The 17,088-nt window shown below is 40.8% G+C and overlaps 1 protein-coding gene across 1 annotated transcript in view; it reads right to left on the reverse strand.

Annotated features, from left to right (window-relative positions):
- Window positions 1-12,512: 12,512 nt before the first annotated feature.
- Window positions 12,513-17,088, reverse strand: part of TBK1 (TANK binding kinase 1) — a 56,760-nt gene continuing 52,184 nt past the window's right edge. The window contains 3 exon segments of the mRNA XM_017872527.1: window positions 12,513-13,302; window positions 16,586-16,657; window positions 16,876-16,982. Coding sequence (XP_017728016.1) covers window positions 13,251-13,302; window positions 16,586-16,657; window positions 16,876-16,982 — 231 coding nt within the window. The 3' untranslated portion in view covers window positions 12,513-13,250.

Here is a 17,088-nt window from a genome sequence, read left to right on the forward strand (position 1 = left end):
TGAACCCGGGAGGCGGAGGTTGTGGTGAGCCGAGATCCTGCCATTGCACTCCAGCCTGGGTAACAGAGTGAGACTCTGTCTCAAAACAAACAAACAAACAAACCGTAAATTCCACCCTTCTTCCAAATCCTAGAATAGCTCTGTAATTTCCTTTGATGAGCTATCGGAGGGTTCCTCTGGTTTGAGGTCTCTCCATGGTTGCATGATCTACAGGTTTGTCTCCAGGGGGCTTAGGCTGATTGTACTAGAACAATTCGGAGATTCTTGAGATTTGAGCCTTGTTGCTGCAACTGGGAGGGGAGCTTTGCCTCAGTAATAATGTGTGTATCTGAGACCCCTTAAGTCTCACCTGCCCAAGGCCTCTCTGTCTCCAGCTGCCTAGGATTTGTATTGAATCTGGATGTGATCACAATCTCCTTCGGCCCTTCACTGTTAGGGTATTATATATCTCCTGAGATCTGGGAGTTCTAATCAGACTTTGCTATCTTCTGGTGAAATCTGTTTTTTTTTTTTTTTTTTTTGAGATGGAGTTTGGAGTTCTGTTCTTGTTGCCCATGCTGGAGTGCAGTGGCGTGATCTCAGCTCACTGCAACCTCCGCCTCCTGGGTTCAAGTAATTCTTCTGTGTCAGCCTCCCGAGTAGCTGGGATTACAGGTGCCCACCACCATGACTGGCTAATTTTTGCGTGTGTATTTTTTTTTTTTTGTTTTTGAGACAGAGTCTCGCTCTGTCGCCCAGGCTGGAGGGCAGTGGCACGATCTCGGCTCACTGCAAGCTCTGCCTCCCGGGTTCATGCCATTCTCCTGCCTCAGCCTCCTGAGTAGCTCGGACTAGAGGCGCCCGCCACTACGCCCGGCTAATTTTTTTTGTATTTTTAGTAGAGACGGGGTTTCGCCATGTTAGCCAGGCTGGTCTCGAACCCCTGACCTCAGGTGATTCGCCCGCCTCAGTCTCCCAAAGTGGTGAGATTACAGGCGTGAGCCACCGCACTCAGCCTGAAATCTGGCTTTTAACATCTCTCCTGTCTTTTAGCTGCTTGTGCAATGTGTTATATGTTGTTTGTCTCTGAGAACATTTCTCAGCCCTGTCTATGCTTGTACGATTTGCTTCGGGAGGGCTTCTGTTTGTACATTTCACCTTCTGGGAGACTGCTGGTTCTTGGGTCAGCAGTCGGGACAGCTTCACTTTATGGATGAGGGCAGAAACCCTCAGAAGCAATGTCTTTATTTTTGACCAGCCATCAGCCAGTTTCTCATGGGATTGTTATTGTCTTCCAACAAACTTATGCTACCTCCTGATATAACTTTATTGAGGACGATTTAAAGTTGTAGTGACTGTAGTTTGAGGAACATTGGTATGAGTAAGATTGCTCATTAGAGCAATGCCTCAGAATAAAAGGGGCTCGATTGCCTTAAGCAGAGAGAATTTTATTTAGTGTAGGAGACCCCTCTCCATTCTTTGCTTTGTATTTCAGGAACTAATAAGTATTGATTTTTTTTTTTTTTTTTTGTATTACAATGGCTTGATAATATTGTCAAGGGTCTGAGTTATCGTTAAACCATTGGTAAGAACTCTGTGCATGAAAATATTTTTCCTGCATCTAAACTTTCTCCTCTCTCCTTGCAGAGGAAAAATAAATAGCCTTTTACAGTGATAGTTCCATATTTGTTTCAAGCTGGCTCCCTCTCACTTAGAGACAATTTGCCTTTTTTTTCCAGAGATGGGACCATGTTGCTCAGGCTGGACTTGAACTTCTGGCCTCAAGTGACCCTTCTGCCTCCTGGTTAGTGAGGACTAAAGGCATGCACCACTGTGCCCGGCTGATCATTTGCTTTTACAGGCCACTAAATATAGAACAGATTTTGTGATGTCATCTTGTCCATTAGCCTTTCTATTGCCCCACTGATGCACAGAGAATACATTCTACCAGGAGGTTACATCCTACCCTCCAACAGACAAGACACCAGAGTATCCATGCTAGAGTGTTCCTCTGCCTGTTCTTCCATGGCAGTTCTCTCTCTCAGGGCTTCTGATCTACAATAAGTGTCCTTAAGAAAGCCATACGATGCTAGAGACAAATGGGGTGCTGTCTCATAAGCAGCCCCCTCCATTTTCTTCTTCCCTGTGGTGAGAGGTGGGTTTCTGTGTTGTCCAGATGTGCTTACATCTGCCTCCTTACAAGAAGCAGTAGACTTTCATTTGGTTATGCAATCTCATTAACTGTTAAAACATGAGGCAGGAAGGGGTGAAAGGGAGAACCAGAGAAGATCGTTAGTGTAAAGAGACTGTCTGAAAACAGCTAGGTCTTCTAGCTCTGATTTTCTGACCATCCTGAGAGTTTGTTTATCTTACAAGTCATGATGAAAAGGAGCTGAAAAAATATTTTAAAAAATAAATTAATAGGATAGGCTTTTGTCTTCAAAGGGGTGTCCTGGAAACAATGTTTGATTGGGCATTAGTAATGATTTGGAAAAGAAATGAAGAGCTAGGCTGTGAAAGTGATGTCCTTGCCACAGAAATTAAATGACCAGGATGACTGCTGGGAACCCCAAAGTGCCCTGGAGCAAGTTACACAGAAAAGGAGGCAAGTTTCCATAAGCAGGAGCCTGAAATTTAGGGCTCATCTTATATATGGAGAGTCTAGATCTCAAATTTGTTTTGTTTTGTTTTTGAGACAGAATCTTGCTCTATCGCCCAGGCTGGAGTACAGTGGCGCAGTCTCGACTCACTGAAGCCTCCACCTCCTGGGTTCCAGCGATTCTCCTGCTGCAGCCTCCGGGGTAGCTGGGGTTACAGGTGCATGCCACCACGTCTGGCTAATTTTTGTATTTTTAGTAGAGACAGGGTTTCACCAGATCTCATATTTGTTTTTTAAAAAGAGCATGTATGCATTTGGTATATAAACTCCTTAAGCAGGGTTTAACATAAGGTCTCAGATATTACGACAATGAGCAATGCCAGTCCTGTTTCTGCAGATGAATGACATGGTGGTATACTATCTGACATCAAGAAACTTTCCTCCATGCTGCTCTTCAGCAACTCTGCTGCTGCTTTGTATTACTGTGTCTTAGTTTCACAGCATTTATGAAACTGGAAGGAACCTTTAAGATCAAGTCCAATCTGCACATTTTACAGACAAGAAAGCCCACATCAGAGAGATCTAAGTGACTTGCTCAAAGTCACACAGCTCTCAGTAGCACACCAGGTCTGACTCTGAAGTCCCACAAGCTCTCAAAGTAGCACAGCTCTCAGTAGCCAGGTCTGACTCTGAAGTCCCTTGATCTTCCCAGCAGCCTACAATGCTCGTGAACTCTGTTTTTTATATATAGTTTGGGTTCCTCAACTAGATTAGAAATGGCTCCAGGCCATGGAATGTGGGCTTTTCTCACATACCCCTCCCCATTCTCCTCCTTCAAGACCATAGATTACCACGGTGTGTAAAATATGTACTGAATTCAGATTTACAACTTTCCTTCTATATTTCTTCCTAAATCATGCCTTGGTGTAACTTACTGTCTTCTAGGGGTAGACAGAAGAGAGCTGCAGGGAGAGTCAGCTGAATCGTGCTGTTACAGGGAGTAAAGCCGTTTGGGAGCCTTCACTTAATTAGTATTAAAATATCATGCACTGGTTTTGCCCTGAGACCATTTATGTTTTCAAATGGGGTTGATCGGGATGAAGGTACTTAGGGAAACTTTGACATATTTCTGTCAACCGTTAGATGACTCTAGGATATTGATGAGTGACAGAGTTTAATCCTAAGGAGACAATCTGATGTTGATGGTTGCCACAATCCATTAATCTACACAGAAGCGTGGAGCAAGGATCCCCAGGGATTAGCAGATTTCTAAGAATAAATTCATTCTTTTTTAACTCAAAATTCCATAGGGCTGTCTTCATAAGTCAATTCAGTAAAGCAAATAGTTATTGACTGCCCACATACAAAACACTATGTTAAACACTGGAGATAGAAGAAAAGATAGTTCTTGCTCTTGAGGGGATATAATCCTATAAAGCATATATTTAAATAATCCCATTATGATAGAGTAATATTTCAACAGAATTTTTTTTTTTTGAGACAGAGTTTCACTCTGTCGCCCAGGCTGCATGCAGTCTAGTGGTGCAATCTCAGCTCACTACAACCTCCACCTCCCAGGTTCAAGCAATTCTTCTGCCTCAGTCTCCCGAGTAGCTGGGATTACAGGCGGCTGCCACCATGCCTGGCTAATTTTTGTATTTTAGTAGAGATGGGGTTTCACCATGGTGGCCAGGCTGGTCTTAAACTCCTGACCTCAAGTGATCTGCCTGCCTCGGCCTCACAAAGTTCTAGGATCACAAGCATGAGCCACTGCGCTTGGCCTCAACAAAAAAACTTTCTTTCATAATATTGTGTATAAGTAAAAAGATTGTTGGAATCAGGCTATCAATCTCCACAGTAATAAGAAAACTAACAAGCTTTACTTTGGAAAAATAGATAATCAAACTTTCTAAGTATAGATTTTCTACTGATGAAAGCTATAAGTAAAATATTCAGTGAGGACTCCTATGTTCACATTCTGTTACTTACTCACTATTGCTCTGTGGTGTGATAAAAAGAGCAGCAGACCAAGAATTAGATAATCTGGGATAAAGCTCTGGTTGTGCCTATGTAATAGTTTTGGGAGCTTAAGGTATCTAACCTTCTGAAGGCAGTTTGCTCATCTTATTTTTATTTTTTGAGATGGAGTCTTGCTCTGTTGCCCAGGCTAGGGTGCAGTGGTGCCATCTCAGCTCACTGCAACCTCCACCTCCCGGGCTCAAGCGATTCTTCTGTCTCAGCCTCCCAACTAGCTGGTTTTATAGGCACCACCACACCCGGCTAATTTTTGTATTTTTAGTGGAGACGGGGTTTTACCATGTTGGCCTGGCTGGTCTCGAACTCCTGACCTCAAATGATCCACCCACCTCAGCCTCCCAAAGTGCTGGGATTACAGGCCTGAGCCACCGCCCCCCGGCCTTTTTGCTTATCTTTAAAATGAAGCAATTGGTGAAGATGATTTTTCTTAAGTTCTCTTGGGGCTCTAACATCCCAAATTGTGCTAATCCATATCTGAAGAATGGTACATATAAACAGAGACTTGATATTATCCCTATTTTGACAGTGAGAAAGAATGAAAAAAATTAAAGAAAAAATGGATGATTGAAATGTCCTAGGCATTGTATTTTATAAATTTCTTATTTCTTTTTTAAACGAATTGCATGTTTTTTTTTTTTTTTTGAGACGGAGTTTCACTCTTGTTGCCTAGGCTGGAGTGCAATGGCGCAATCTCGGCTCACCGCAACCTCCGCCTCCTGGGTTTTCAAGCAATTCTCCTGCCTCAGCCTCCCAAGTAGCTGGGATTACAGGTGTGCGCCACCACACCCAGCTAATTTTGTGTTTTTAGTAGAGATGGGGTTTCTCCATGTTGGTCAGACTTGTCTGGAACTCCCGACCTCAGGTGATCCGCCTGCCTTGGCCTCCCAAAGTGCTGGGATTACAGGCGTGAGCCACTGCACCCGGCCTGCATGCTTTTAAATAAATTTCTTAATCACGCCTTGGTGATTATAGATCATAATCACTTGTTTTTTTTTTTTTTTTTTTTTTTGAGATGAAGTTTAGCTCTTGTTGCCTAGGCTGGAGTACAATGGCATGACCTTGGCTCACTGCAACCTCTGCCTCCCAGGTTCAAGCGATTCTCCTGCCTGTCTCCTGAGTAGCTGGGATTACAGGCACCAGCCACCATGCCCGGCTAATTTTTTTGTATTTTTAGCACAGACTGGTTTTCACCATGTTGGCCAGGCTGGTCTTGAACTCCTCACCTCAGGTAATATACCCGCCTTGGCCTCCCAAAGTGCTGAGATTACAGGCGTGAGCCATGGGGCCCAGTCTTCACTTCTGTTTTCAAAGGAGGGTCTGGCACTGGATAATCTGGCACATCATCAGATTATGTGTGATAATGTATCAAACACATAATACAACTGATGCAATTGTTAAGCACTTACATAAAATGCTGAGCTACATAGGTGTGAAAGAAACATAATTAGAATTTTGATTCAGTTGCAAGATGAAACATTATGAAATGAGAGAATTGTCTTAAGTAGTGTAAGTAGTACAACCAGTGCTGCAGAGTATGAAGGCGAAAGCTGGGCTCCTGCAGGAACTGCAGATACCAGACTTGGAGGGGTCATCTACTCCCTTTAACCCCCTCTCCTCTGACCCTTGCATATTCTAGTCAGGCAGGACTGGACGGAAAAGGCAGGGCTTTATGTGGTAGCAAATATAAGGTGCTTTAAATTCTCACATCAATAAATACCTGACTAAAATGTGATGCATAAACTGACGCAAATAAAAGAGATTTAAGGCCCACTGACCTTTTTAAGTTTCCTATGGAAAGGAGGGGAACTCATTGTGACTTATTTTTTGTGTTGTTTATTCTAAGATGTTTTAGTACTAGGACAAGTTAAGAGTCCCTGAGAATAAGAGATGTTTTTGTTGTTTTTAAATACTAAACATTCTCCATCTCTCTCTAGTCAACTTTTCGGAATCAAAATGCCTAAAGAGCATACAATTGGATTGTAACAGTGTTCATGGCTTCTAATACTTCAGCCTTAAAATGCTTAACTTTATTTTCTCTCAATTTTCCCTCCAGATGACCAAGTGGTAAAATACCTTTTAAAGGCTTCAAGACTTTTCTTTCCCACTCCTCCCTGCCCACTAGAGGGAGGCTCCATTTAAAAATGTAACAGAAAAAAATGGATTTGAAATAAGGCATTAGCCTGAGGTAACTTACCCCCACCTTGGCTCCAGAGCAGCTTGGATTTCCGATTCTTTGAGCAGGTCAGTGATTTGGGGAACCAGTAAAAGAGCCGGGCTATTCTTCTGAAGGTCTCATGAAAGTCACTTCTTACGGCCATAGCGAGAACCAGGAGTGTTCCAGAACGACTCGCTACAGAGAGCATGGATGAGGAGCATAGTAACACCCACATATGACACTTTAGCTGTGAACTGCCTTTCAGCCAATATGTCTGGGGACCACCTGTTAGCCCTAAATCCCCTTCCTCTGTCATTCTTTTGGCTTGTCCTTTAGGCCTTGGCCCTCATAACTAGAAACTGTATTAATAGATGTTCTTTCTAAAGAAAGAGTTTTAAGCTTTCTTAAAAGAAGCTCTAATCTAATGCAACACTTGGTAATTTTCAAGCATGGACCTCCTGACCTCGTTCATAAAACACAATTATTTTCACAGAGGAGTGAAAAAAAAAAAAAAACAGTATTAACTAACTCAACTTCCAACAGAATTGTCAGTGGTAAGTTGCAGGACTTAGTGGTGATGGGCAAGCAATCTCCTAAAGCCGTAGCCTTGATCCCATTTGTTTTGTGCATTTTTACTGGAAAAAAGAATCCTATTTTAAACTTTGGCAGGAATTTATCCCAGAAAAAAAAATTAGTTCTTAAGAGTCAAAAAATGTGTCAAAGTGCCAGGCACAGGGGCTCACACCTGTAATCCCAGCACTTTAGGAGGCTGAGATGGGAGGATTGCTTGAGTCCAGGAGCTCAAGACCAGCCTAGGCAACAACGTGCTGTCTCTACAAAAACAAACAAACAAACAAACAAACAAACAAACAAAAAAGCTGGGTGTGGTGGCATGTACCTATAGTCCCAGCTACTCAGGAGGCTGAGGTGGGAGGACTGCTAGAATCCAGATGAAGCTGTAGCGAGCTATGATTGCACCACTGCACTCCAGCCTGGGTGACAGAGCAAGACCGTATCTAAAAACAAAAAAGGTGCAAAACAACATTCTCCCCCAGGGTCCTATTTTGATCTTTAACCATTTATTGAACCATTCTCTAGAACTTCTAACATTATTGAATCCCTTTCAGCATTTCAGCAGACATCAATGCCTAGTTGTCTACCACGCAGCTCATACTGAGGTTCCCATCATCACTCCTGAGACTATGTCTAACAGTTGGTCCTTGTGCCTTCTGTTTATGTCAAAAGAAATAAACTTATTCATATATTCATTTAGGAGCTAAGTCGCTTAAACAATTTGCCTGATGCTTGCTTTTTATATGCCACAACAAATTTTTGGAGCTGATTTACTCTCTAAAGAGAAACAAGGGATATTATTATTATATTGCCAGTTTTTATTTCCAGATCAGATGTTTTTGTTTTCTATTCCAGTTTCAGTATTTCTTAAGAATTTGGACTTTGATTCTTCTTATAAGTGACAAGTGGGGAGCAAGTCCAACTAAAACAACAGTGTAAGAGTTTTTCAGGTCTTCTTAAAAGTGGGATGTGGGGTGGAGAATCCAGCTAAAACAGTACTGTTAAGATTTCTTTTTTTTTTTTTTTTTTTGAGACAGAGTCTCGCTCTGTCGCCCAGGCTGGAGTGCAATGGCCAGATCTCAGCTCACTGCAAGCTCCGCCTCCTGGGTTCACGCCATTCTCCTGACTCAGGCTCCCAAGTAGCTGGGGACTTACAGGCGCCCGCCACCTCGCCCGGCTAGTTTTTTGATATTTTTTAGTTAGTGAGACGGGGTTTCACCGTATTTTGGCCAGGATGGTCTCGATCTACACTGACCTCGTGATCCAACCGTCTCTGCCTCCCAAGTGCTGGGATTACAGGCTTGAGCCACCGGCGCCGGCCAAATTTCTTTAAATGGTTTTCCCTTCAACTGTGTCTGCCCCCAGCACTTACCATGTTTCAAAAATTTGTTTGAGCTGATTGTAAATTTTCTGCAGGCCACTTCCTCAAAGAACAAAGCACAATGTATAAACACATCTGAGTGAGTGAAATTAGAAACAAAAGACTAGCTCTTGGCCAGGTGTGGTGGCTTACAACTGTAATCCCAGCACTTTGGGAGGCTGAAGGCAGGCGGATAACCTGAGGTCAGGGAGGTTTGATGACAAGCCTGACCAACATAGTGAAACCCCCATCTCTATAAAAATACAAAAATTGGCCAGGGCATGGTGTTGTTGGCCACCTGTAATCTCAGTTACTTGGGAGCTTGAGGCAGGGAATCACTTGAATCCGGGAGGCGAGGTGGCAGTGAACCGAGACTGCGCCATTGCACTCCAGCCTGGGCAACAAGAGTTGAAACTCCAACTCAAAAAAAAAAAAATTACTACCCTGGTGGTGGGCTGTAATTTCTGAAAAGGGAATAAATTGTTGATATTTCAGTTGAGATACTTATCCTACTGATAGTTCCTTTCTTAATTCTAAACCAATCTATCTCTTACTTTTAACACAGATCACCAAAAAGGTAAAAACACTATTGTAAAAACAAAAAACAAAGGAATAAAAACAATCTAAACCAAAACAACCATAAAAAGTCAGGATTATTATAATTTTTTTTCTGAGATAATTTATTTTGATAAAGACACTACCATTTGTAAAGAATGTTTGATTTTTTAATATCTAAGAAGCATTTCTTTTTGACATGGTATAATCAGGTCTATAAGCCAATAATTTGGTAACCTCCAAAATAATGGCAGCTGGATTTTTTTTTTTTTTTTTTTTTTTTTTTGAGATGGTGTCTCACTCTGTTGCCCAGGACTGGAGTGTAGTGGTGCGATCTCAGCTCACTGCCAAACCTCCACCCTCCGGGTTCAAGGTGATTCTCCTGCCTGAGCCTCCTGAGTAGCCCTGGGACTACAGGTGCATGGCCACTACACAGCTAATTATTTTATTTTTATTTATTTATGTTTTTGAGATGGAGTCTTGTTGTGTTGCCAGGCTAGAGTGCAGGTGGCACAATCTCAGCTCACTGCAACTCTGCCTCCCAGGTTCAAGCAATTCTCCTGCCTCAGCCTCCCAAGTAGCTGGGACTACAGGCACATGCCACCACACCTGGCTATTTTTTGTATTTTTAGTAGAGACGGGGTTTCACCATGTTGGCCAGGATGGTCTTGATCTGTTGACCTCGTGATCCACCCACCTCAGCCTCCCAAAGTGCTGTGATTACAGGCGTGAGCCACCATGCTCAGCCTAATTTTTTATTTTTAGTAGAGACTAATTTTAGTCTCTACTAAAATTTTAGTAGAGACTATTTCACCATGTTGGTCAGGCTGGTCTCGAACTCCTGACCTCAGGTGATTGGCCTGCCTCAGCCTCCCAAAGTGCTGAGATTACAGGCATGAGCCACCGCACCTGGCCGGCAGCTCAAATTTTAGGAGACTTAATGGGATTATTTTTCCCATTTCTTTCCTAACCTTACATTCCTGTTTATTTACTTGAAGCTATTTTTTTTTTTTTTTTTTGAGACGAAGTCTCACTCTTGTTGCCCAGGTTGGAGTGCAGTGGCGCAATCTTGGCTCACTGCAACCTCCGCCTCCCGGGTCCAAGCGTTTCTCTTGCCTCAGCCTCCCGAATAGCTGGGATTACAGACACCAGCCACCATGCCTGGCTAATTTTTGTATTTTTAGTAGAAACAGGGTTTCACCATGTTGGCCAGCCTAGTCTCGAACTCCTGACCTCAGGCAATCTGCCCGCCTTGGCCTCCCAAAGTGTTGGGATTACAGGCGTCAGCCACCACACCTGGCCACAGCTATCCCTTCTTTTCATATACTTATATTCACTTATTTCACTTTTATTTTTTCCGCTGTCCGTACTTTGTTTTATGCTAAGAGTTCTAACTACTAACCCTTCTATTTTAATTTTTTGAGACAGGGTCTCTCTCTGCCACCCAGGCTGGCAATCATAGCTTGCTGTAACCTTGAACTCCTCGACTCAAGCAGTCTTCACAGTTCAGTCTCTGAGTAGCTGGGACTGTGGCACATACCAGCATGCCTGGCTAATTAACATTTTTTTTTTTTGTAGAGACAGGGCTCTTGCTATGTTGCCCAGGCTGGTATAGAATTCCTGATCTCAAGTGATATCCCTGCCTCAGCCTCCCAAAGTGCTGAGATTACAGGCATGAGCCATCACACCCATCTGCTATTTGTTATATATACTATTTTTATACCATTAATTGCTATCTTTTCAAAATATAATATTTAAAAAGGGCTACTAAAGTGAAGATACAACTTATTTTAAAGCTAATTTCATTTAAATAGTCACTGAAAATTAGCAGACTGGTATCACCATGCATTTATTTATTTAAAATGTTTTGAAAAATAAATGTTTTGAATAAGGATGCATTTTTGAGGGTAAAATACTGAAAGCAAGAATGCTTCTCTTCCATGTCACTGTAATGGAGGCATAAAAGAGTCAAACTTAAAAAATACTACTGTGGAATAGATATATTCCTATCAATACTACTAATAAAAATACAAGATCTCTCTTGAAAGCAAGAATGCTTCTCTTCCATGTCACTATAATGGGGGAATAAGAGTCAAACTTCAAAATACTACTGTGGAATAGATATATTCCTATCAATACTATTAATAAAAATACAATCTCCACATAAAGGTTCTGTTTATTGGTGTTCTGTGCTAGAGGTGCTGAAATAAAAACTAAATTGGCAAATATATCAAATAATCACATAATTTGAGTAAAATTTTACCTAATATTCAATGATGTAAGCTTTTAAACTATACAAGATACCCATATTAGATGGTCAAATGGAAAATTAAAGCGGGATTAAATACTTCCTTGCCCCACACACTCTCAAACTAAACAGGTAACTGACAGTGGATAACTGTATTATTTAAATAAAGGCATACGCCCTTGCATTTATTTGTTATGTGTACATATGATGCCTAAAATTCTCCACTACAATAATGCATCATAATCTCACATAAAATTCTAATCTTCTCATTTCTTAAAACTGAGGGTTACTGATGTTCTTGGTACACAAATTTATTTTTCTTTAGGATATGTTTTTTTTATGATACGCAGGTTGTATGTAATCACACTTCACCAGTCTGAAAAGCCAGAAACCAAAACCAAAAGAAAGAAAAGTCCTGTTGGATGAAATGATGAAATACTTTCTTGCTAAGCACAATCCCTTGGTCTAGAACTCTGGGTAGATTTTTCAGAGAAAACATTCCTTTTTGGCTGGGCGTGGTGACTCACACCTCTAATCTCAGCACTTTGGGAGGCTGAGGCGGGCGGATTACTTGAGGCCAGGAATTTGAGACTAGCCTGACCAACATGGTGATACCTCATCTCTAATAATAATACAAAAATTAGCCAGGCGTGGTGGTTGTAATCCTAGCTACTTGGCAGGCTGAGGCAGAATTGCTTGAACCTTGGAGGCCGAGGTTGCAGTGAGCAGAGATCACACCACTGTACTCCAGCCTGAGCGACAGAGCGAGACTTGTCTCAAAAAAAAAAAAAAAAAAAAAAAAAAAGAAAATGTTCCTTTTCAATTTGTATACCCTAAGTATATGAAAGAACTTCTATACTAAATTTAGAATTAGTGGGTTTAGAAGAGATACAAAATTGTCCCTACATCCAATATTCTGAGAGTAGTTTATGGTTACCATCTATATTGTTACTTTCAAAAGATAACTTTTGCTTCACAAACTGAATACATAGAAACACATGAACTCTTTACAGTAAAATTGAGAAATTTATTTTTTTCCATGAAATAGTAAGCAGAATTAAAGTAAAGAAATATACAGCTTAAAACAGTTGAAATGACCTTAGAATTTGAATGACAATTATACATTTATGGCCAAAGGAAAAAAATGAGTAGTTTTTAATAATGAATTCACTTTAAAATGTCTGCTTAATAATTCATCTGAAATTACATGGATACAAGGATAACTGGGATCTGGGCACCTTGTAAAATAAAATAATGCCACTTTATCCTTCTCAAAAAAATTGTTATCCCAGTATAACAGTGGTGCGGTTCTGCTCCCCACTCACAGTAGCCACCGTGCTACCATTTAAAAACGTGTCAACTCAGTCTTCCTGATTTGTAAGGATGCCTATTTTGGTTCCACTTAAAAATATTTCCAGTAGGCAGTCAGAGAAAATGCCTTATTTAGCCCCACTCAGAGTAGAGGATCAGTATGTCAACACATTGGTCGGTCATGGCTTTCTTCTCGTGCTCACTGAGGTCAAATTTCCTCATATAATTATAAATGTTAAAAGATAAAATTACATCTTCACAGCAGCCAAAAATTTATATATTTTTTATGTATTTACAATATTGTACATATTTACATGACCACATCAAATACTGAATTGTAGAAACAAGTGACTATCTATAAAGGCATTCATTTAATGCCCAAGCGTTATTTTCTTGTGCAAACAGAAACTTTTCTCAAACTTCTATTAGAAAGCTAAAGACAGTCAACGTTGCGAAGGCCACCATCCATGGTTAAAGAGCCAAACCTAAAACACACACAAAAAGAAAAAAGGTAATCTCAAAAGTTGAATTTATGTATAAAGGCCCCCAACCTTAAAATACTTTTCAGAGGAATAAATAGCTATTTATTTTTAAAGAGCTTAAGCAACTACCATTTGTTCCATTTCTTACTGGAACAGCATGGTATTATCATAAATACATGAAAAACCAACGTAATGATGTAATTAAGAAACAGTAAGAACTGGATAATTTCTTTCTGGTGGGGTGGGATTTATAAACTAAGATAGAGTTGGGGCAGGGCGTGGTGGCTCACGCCTGCAATCCCAGCACTTTGGGAGGCCGAGGCAGGAGGATCACTTGAGGTCACGAGTTTGAGACCAGCTTGGCCTATATGGCAAAACTCCTTCTCTACTAAAAATACAAAAATTAGCTGGGTGTGGTGGCACGTGCCTATAGTCCCAGTTATTCAGGAGGCTGAGGCAGGAGAACTGCTTGAACCCAGGAGGCAGAGGTTGCAGTGAGCCGGGATCATGCCACCACACTCTAGCCTGGGTAACAGAGTGAGAGTTTGTCTCAAAAAAAAAAAAAAAAAAGGTTTCCAAGTTGGGAGTGTGACGTACCCAACGGAAGTTGAGAAATGATACCTTGCTAGAGAACACAGTGCTATCTTGGGGAGCAGTGGGAAGTAAAGTTGGGTGAACAGGCTGGAACCAGACTATCATACTCTTTGAATGGAGTATAAATTTAGACTTGACTTTTTAGGTAACAGGAGTTTAGAAACTTTTGAGCCAAGTAAGTCGTATGATTACATCAGTATTCTGAAAGATGATTTTGGCTGTAATACCCAAGACAGATGGGAAGAGCTTGGGGTTAAGAAAAAAATAGGTTGGTTATTACCATACATCACATATGAAAGGGAAAGGAAATCTGAATGAGGGTGACGAGGGGAAATATGGGAGCCAAACTTGTTGAGAGGGAATAAAGAAGATTAAGTGTCTAAAATAATTTATGTTTAAGGGAATAGGAGAAAGGTGGTACCTTCGAACAGGATTAAGGAGATTACAGGGAAAATTGAGTTAGGACAGATGATTTTAGATTCAAAAAAAAATTTGAAGTGATAGTGGGTTATCCACATGGAGACAGAGTAGTGTAATACTCTGAACAAAATCTGGCTTCCATTACTAGTTTTGGCACTTAATATTTAAGTTAAGATTATGCCATGTTATATCACCCATATATTGTCAAGAAATCTGCAAATAAAACATAGGAGGAATTGACTTACTAAATGTGGTTTAGGAAGTTGGGATTTTATTCCTCAAGGAATAAGTGGTTAAATATAAAAGTTTGTTACAAGCACATCTTTGGCCGGGCACGGTGGCTCACACCTGTAGTCCCAGCACTTAGGGAGGCCGAGGCAGGTGGATCACGAGGTCAAGAGATCGAGACCATCCTGGCCAACATGGTGAAACCCTGTCTTTACTAAAAATACAAAAATCAGCTGGGCATGATGGCGTGCGCCTGTAGTCCCAGCTACTTGGGAGGCTGAGGCAGGAGAATCGCTTGAACTCGGGAGGCAGAGGTTACAGTGAGTCAAGATCGCACCGCTGCACTCCAGCCTGGCGACACAGTGAGACTCTGTCTCAAAAAAAAAAAAAAGCACATCTTTATAGTCTCTTCTACTTGGTGATCTTTAAGCCTGAAAGGATTTAGCTAAAGCTGTGAAGAAACTGTAAACTGGATACTATAAAAAAGTTGGATAATTACTATAAACAAGAAAATATTTTTAAAAATTAACGAGTAATTCCCCCCAAAAATGGAAATTGAACAAACATATTAAACGATGTTTGACAGCACTATAAACCACAGAAATATAAATTAAAATAAGATCTCAGTTTTTACTAAACAAATTGGCAAACGTTTAAAAGACATTATACATTCAATGTTGCCAAATGCGTAAGTTTTGTCTGTTTAGGACTATAACAAACACCCTTTTAAAGAACAAAATTGACCAGGTGCGGTGGCTCATGCCTGTAATCCCAGCACTTTGGTAGACTGAGGTGGGTGGATCACCTGAGGTCAGGAGTTCAAGACCAGCATGGCCAACATGGTGAAACCCCATCTCCACTAAAAATACAAAAAACTAGCTGGGTGTGGTGGTGGGTGCCTGTAATCCCAGCTACTCGGGAGCCTGAGGCAGGAGAATCACTTGAACCTGTGAGGTGGAGGTTAAGTGAGCTGAGATTGTGCCATTGGACTCCAGGCTGGGCAACAGAGAAACTCTGTCTCAGGAAAAAAAAAAAAAAAAAAAAACAACCAAATTTAGTAAAACCCAGCACAATTTAAATTGGCATACTCTCTGACCCAAAATTCCATATCCTTTTTTTTTTTTTGAGACAGAGTCTCGCTCTGTCAACCCAGGCTGGAGTGCAGTGGCATGATCTTGGCTCACTGTAACCTCCACCTCCCAGATTCAGGTGATTCCTCGTGCCTCAGCCTCCCCAGTAGCTGGGATTACAGGTGTGCACCACCATGCCCAGCTAATTTTTGTATTTTTGGTAGAGACAGCATTTTGCCATGTTGCCTAGGCTGGTCTTGAACCCCTGAGCTCAGGCAATCTGCCTGCCTCGGCTTCCCAAAATGCTAGGATTACAGGTGTAAGCCACCGTGCCCGGCCAAATGTGAAATATTTTTATTAGCATTACAAGGGTTTGAGAACCCATAGAGGAGCACCTAAAGGCTTGAAAAAGGAAGGGTTTTATTAAAGAGCCAAATACGACTTAATTTCTCTGAGGAATCAGGATAAGGAAAACAGCCATCCAAAAATTGCTTTATTGCCTCTTCAGGTTTTCAAATCTCTTTTGGCTTTCTCTATTAGGATTTTGCTGATAATAAGCAGACACCTAGCTCCTCAAAGTAGTGCACTTACCTATGGCTTTCACCTGCAAGGAGGTGTGCCGAGGACTCTGTAAGCTACTCAGCACCAGAGTTCTGGTATCTTAACAAGCAACTCTGACTCACCAAATTGAAAATTATGATTCCAATGAATTAAGTTATAAAAATAATGTAAATAGAGTTTGATCTTTACAATTCAAATAAGCAAGTAATTCGATTAACCAGTGCTTCTATAAAATGGAACTAATCAACCATTAAAAGGCATCACAAATACGCAATCATAGAGAGAAAAACCTGAGTTCTGACTTTCTGACCCTTTACCACTGCTGAATCTATTGACACAGGGAAGATATAAGTACAGATGTGTATGAACTCAATTGCAAAGAAAATCACAATAATTATTTTTGTATTACTCACCTTTCTAAAATGTGGTTATTTTCAGCAAGTTCTTTAACCACCCCTTCCATCTCTTCCTTTAATTTCTTCATACTATATAAAATAAACAAGCACTTTTGCTCAAAAAAAGTATGCAAATGTTTTAGAATGATGTTTATATTTCAGTTTTCTAAATTTAACTAGTCAATAAATAACTTTATTAAACATTGTATTACAACAAACATAAAAAATTTCAAAATGTAAGAGCAAGAGCACAAACTGCAATGAAAGCAAATGGAAACACTACAGTTTCCAAATGATGAGTTTCTTACCCAAGAGTCATTTCTACTAATGTGTTAGAACTTGGATAAATTGGGGTCATGGTATGTTTGATTCCACTGGAAGCGGCAAACATTTTCTGAGGCAGAGTTTCTTGTAACTAAAACATCCAAAAAAGAAAAAAACCCACATTAATCACAGAACGAAAGTACTTACTACAGATCTGACATCAAGTGTTACAGCTTTGTTACAGGCTTTTTAATTAA

This window comes from Rhinopithecus bieti, unplaced genomic scaffold, assembly GCF_001698545.2.
Source record: "Rhinopithecus bieti isolate Rb0 unplaced genomic scaffold, ASM169854v2 scaffold_1103, whole genome shotgun sequence".
Taxonomy (NCBI): Eukaryota; Metazoa; Chordata; class Mammalia; order Primates; family Cercopithecidae; genus Rhinopithecus; species Rhinopithecus bieti.